Source organism: Capsicum annuum, chromosome 3 (genome assembly GCF_002878395.1).
Source record: "Capsicum annuum cultivar UCD-10X-F1 chromosome 3, UCD10Xv1.1, whole genome shotgun sequence".
NCBI lineage: Eukaryota > Viridiplantae > Streptophyta > Magnoliopsida > Solanales > Solanaceae > Capsicum > Capsicum annuum.
Genome location: NC_061113.1, coordinates 249459039 through 249463652, shown reverse-complemented (window position 1 = coordinate 249463652; position 4614 = coordinate 249459039). Strand labels below are relative to the sequence as shown.

At 33.7% G+C, this 4614-nt stretch overlaps 1 protein-coding gene across 1 annotated transcript; it reads right to left on the bottom strand.

Annotated features, from left to right (window-relative positions):
- Positions 1-1733: 1733 nt before the first annotated feature.
- LOC107862493 (short-chain dehydrogenase reductase 3b) lies at positions 1734-3233 on the bottom strand. Its single transcript, XM_016708093.2, has one exon. The coding sequence runs from the start codon at positions 2693-2695 to the stop codon at positions 1898-1900; it is 798 nt and encodes a 265-aa protein (XP_016563579.1). The 5' UTR covers positions 2696-3233; the 3' UTR covers positions 1734-1897.
- Between the last annotated feature and the right edge of the window lie 1381 nt (positions 3234-4614).

The window sequence follows — 4614 nt, the reverse complement described above, 5'->3', positions numbered from 1 at the left end:
TTTTCAGTAAGAGTTTGCCTCATTTTATAAATTTATATTCCCTCCATCTTAAAATTAACTGTTTTTTGATTAAAAAAATTCACATCTGTTAAAAAAATAGTTTATTAAGTTATTTCAATTTCAAAGTAGATGTATTTTGAGTATTTTTTTTTATTAAGTATTTTGAGTATTGACTAATATTTAAAAATATAACTTACGTAAGGTTATTTCTATTATAATTTTTTCATTTATCCCACAAAGCTAATAAAAATTTTCTTTAATTTATTCTTGTTATTATTTTGTTCTATGTTTGACAAGCTTTATTATTAACTGAAGCTTTGACGTGGACAACCTAGTAGGCTAATACAATGCCTTAATTTGCCAATGAATAGATCTAACCCGGCCAATCAAAGATTTTCATTACTAATATTTGCATAATTAGTGTTTCGTGCTTAATATTGTGTATTAACTCATCATTATTGATATTTGCATAAATTTTAAAAATATTTATTATTTTATGTACAAGATAAAATATAGAATATGTGTAATGTATTAATAATATTTGACTATCAAAAGATAAAAATATGGTTGGAGTAGACAATTAATATGTTAATCCACATAATATTATTAATCACATGTAACTCATATGAATTCAATTTTTTTTACCAATATACGAATCAAACCATCAAAACTCATTTACGAAAACAATAAGAATATATCAGTTTTTTTCTAATTATTATTCTTATAAACAAAGTTAAATAAATAAATAAATGAAAAGGTAGTTTATCACACGTCGATTACTTGGATTGGACATATCGCCACTGCCAAAAATGCCAACGCTTTATGTGTTTGGACATGTATGCAAAAAATGATTCTTTTTTTATAGTTGCCATTGCTTTAATAAAGTACTTTAAAATGATGATTTCATCATTATATTTGGGGAATCTTATAAGATAGTTGAAGAATACGAACAAATAAATAGTTTTTACGTTCATCACCGAATTCGTTTCATTAGTTAATAGCACAATCACATTTTCAATAAGCACAAATTACATGAAAATAGTCACATGAGTCTAATTGCGTACACGTTACATAAGTTTGTTATTTAATTCTAAAGAAGAATCTTCAATAGAATTCTTTCACAAGAACTTGAGAAATTAAGAAAAGAAGAGAAGATGCTCTAAAGTATTTCCAAGAGAGTGTCTAGGCTTCTGTTAAGCGAACATTTTTATAGTCGTTAGCGGTGATGATGGATGAGAGTAATGATTGATGATGGTTATTGATGATAACGGCTAATAGTTGTGGTGTATGATAATGATAGGTAATGATGATGATGAACAATGACTGACAGTGTTCAACGGTATATAATACTGACTAATGTGGTAATCATCGATAAAGATTAGTTGTTGGCTATAAATAATGATTGTAATGATGGCTGATTGAGGTGATGGTTGATGATGATGGTGTTGAGTGGTGAATAGTGATAATTGATAATATTTGTTGGCGACAACATATTTATGATGACAAAAACATTGAATAGATGAAATTGGTTAGCTACCATCTTCCATATTTATATATATTTTTTAAAATAAATATTTAAATGATATTGAAACTCCCACCTAAATCTTAATCATTCAAATCTATTCAGATACCAGTAAAGATCCTGACATAAAATAATAAACACATTTAATGATTATGAATTTATTTATGACCAATAAAGACTGAGACAAAAAAAAAAAAACGAACTTAATTACTGAGATCTAAATAATTAAAATTTTCTATTAAGTGCCAAATGAGGCCTTATTTTTGAAATATAAACAGATCTTGAAACCCAAGCCCATGAGCCCAACAAAGATACAAGCCCAAACAAAACCCAAAGTTGACAGTATGAAACCCCCCACTGTAGCCCAAACAGCATTCAGACAGGAGGATGAAAACCTCCATCGACGACCAAATTATGTCCGGTGACAAACTGAGAATCATCGGAAGCCAAAAACAACACAGCATCAGCAACATGCGAAGCTCTTAGCACTCCATTTTTCAAGCAATTCATCGACTCAAACAATTTCTCTATCTCATCTACACTCATTTTCATCGATTTCTCTAACATAGGCGTTGCAACAGCTGCCGGAGATACACAATTTACGCGTATACCATACTTACCTAGTCCTTTACTTGCACTTTTCACCAATCCTAGTACTGCATGTTTCGACATTGCGTAGTCAATCTGCTTTGTTACTCCCATAGTCGCTGTCACGCTCGTTGTGCATATTATTTTCCCTTTTATGCCACCATTCACCATCGCTTTCGCTGCGTGTTTCACGCATGCCACTGATCCACGAACATTGATAGCGAATAAGTTGTCGAAAGCATCTAGGTTGAATCCTAGGATGTCTTGTTCGTGATCGTTGGTGCTGGAAATTCCAGCGTTGCTGAACATGATGTCGACCTGACCGTGGAGATCAATAGTTGATTGTACCAATGATTGAACCTGTTGCTCGTCTGTGACATCGCATTTGATGAAAGTGCAGTGAGTTGACCCGATTGATTCAGCTAATGATCGACCCTTTGCTTCTTGTATGTCAGCAATTACCACCTTAGCGCCATGTTGAGCAAAGAGTTTTGCCGTGGCTTCGCCGATGCCGCTTGCTCCTCCGGTGATGATGGAAATTTTGCCCTCCAATTTTTTGTTGGTTAGTGGAATTGGGTTTTCCATTTTCTTTATTGGAGGCAATTTGAAGGTAACAGTTTGGTACTGGTGTGCTATTTATACATAACGTAATAAGACGACCAGCTACTTGCACATGTATATTAGATATTAGACAAAAACAAATTGTTTATGCTAAAACTAATGATTATGATTAGGTAAAGTCCAACATCAGTTGAATTTAGGGAGTTATTTAATGAGTATAACGACCCTCAAATTTGTCAGTTCGTATATTGGAATCAGCGAGAAAGCAGATCCCAAGAAGAGCTTATTGTAGCCAGCCACCCTGGCCTGGGGACCATGGGAGCTAGCTAGGGGTCTAAACTTAGTGATATTTCATTTTCTTGTTATAATCCAGCATAACCCGCCCATTAAGGCGCAAAAAACTTTGGCTCACATGCACTTTAGTTTGGCTCAGTGGTCAATGAAGCGCGTGATATTTGTGCGGTCACAAGTTCAAATTCAAATGGTGACAAAAATATTGGGTGATTTCTTTCAATCAGTTTGTTCAATAAATTTATCTGGTGGGAGATAGCAGGTGTCCCATTAAATTAGTTGATGTGTGCACAAGCTGATCCGACACTAAGGCCATAGAAAAAAATTTGGCTCACATGTTATAGGAATCTGCACTTCACAAGGAAGATGTTCCTATTTTTTCAAGATCCTATCTGCCATATGTAATTTAAATAAGCAATAGCAGCTGTGTTTTGAAGTAATCTCGTTTTCTTCTCAAAGCATCCAATGCCACCTTAGCTGCAAAGCACCTTCTTATCATTATCCCCAAGTTTCAAAATGGCCGACCAAGAAAACGAACCTGTTGATGCCACAGACAGTTCATATACAAGTTGCAACTTAAATGTGCTTTGACTTTCTGATAAGCTTTTTAGTTCTAGAACAGGTAAGCTATAATGACATAACTTTAATACTTAAATTATGCAGAGTATATGTAGAGCAAATACAGGGTATAACTTTAGTGATATGTCCCACATAATTTTCTTCAAGGTCAGTAGCAATCACACAATAAGTCGCTAGCAAATTTACATGCAAGTAATAACGAAGTTTCTTCTTTTTGCCTGACAATTTGTCTTAATTGATGGATCCAGTGTAGGGAATCTCCATCAATAGTGATAACATGGCCAGACATAATGCAGTGTTGTCAGAGATCAAGAACAAGGACTGCATGTGTGTTCTGCCACATGATTGAAGTTCTATAGATGTAGCTTTCAAATAGCTCAAAATGCTTCTTGAGTTCTCAACCCTAACCTGCAGGTCTCTAGTTAAAAGGTAGTATATAAGAAGAGCAAAGGGGTGATAAAAGTCACTCTCATGAAGAGCAAAGGGGTGATAAAAGTCACTCTCATTCCGTGTTAGGGAAGCTTCCTACGTTAGCCAAATGGTAGCATTCTTTGATGTTATCCCTGGCTAAAAGGTTAGTGATCAGTGACATTCCGAACCCATAAAGTTTAAACTTTTATCGAGAAATTCATTGTTTCCATCCCAAACTATACACGAAAAGTCTAGGTCACACTTAAACTATAGCAGTGATCTATATCACACCTAAATTATAAAAAAGTGGAATTATTACCTCCCCGCGACGCCCATTCTAAGGTGCGTTTCTTACACACGTTTTAGGTGTGTCCAGCCTTTTGAATAACAAAAATAAACGGCTAAAACATTAAAACTACAGCACTTTTCATTTTCAATGGATCTATTGAACCCTAATTCCTATTTAAGCTAATTTGGGGCTTCAAACTAAGAACCCCAATTCCCAAATTTGTGTTTCAAAATCGAAATTGAAGATAATTTGTTTGAAGAATTTTTTTTATTTTTTCAATTAACTAAAAAGATCATTTATTTTTTATTTGAAGAAAATCAGATTGATTAATCTTCACAAATTCAATGAAGATATTAGTAATTGTCAGTGGATA

Excerpts from the sequence above, each read along its gene's own strand:
- LOC107862493 (XM_016708093.2), bottom strand. The coding sequence starts at position 2,695 with ATGGAAAACCCAATTCCACTAACCAACAAAAAATTGGAGGGCAAAATT.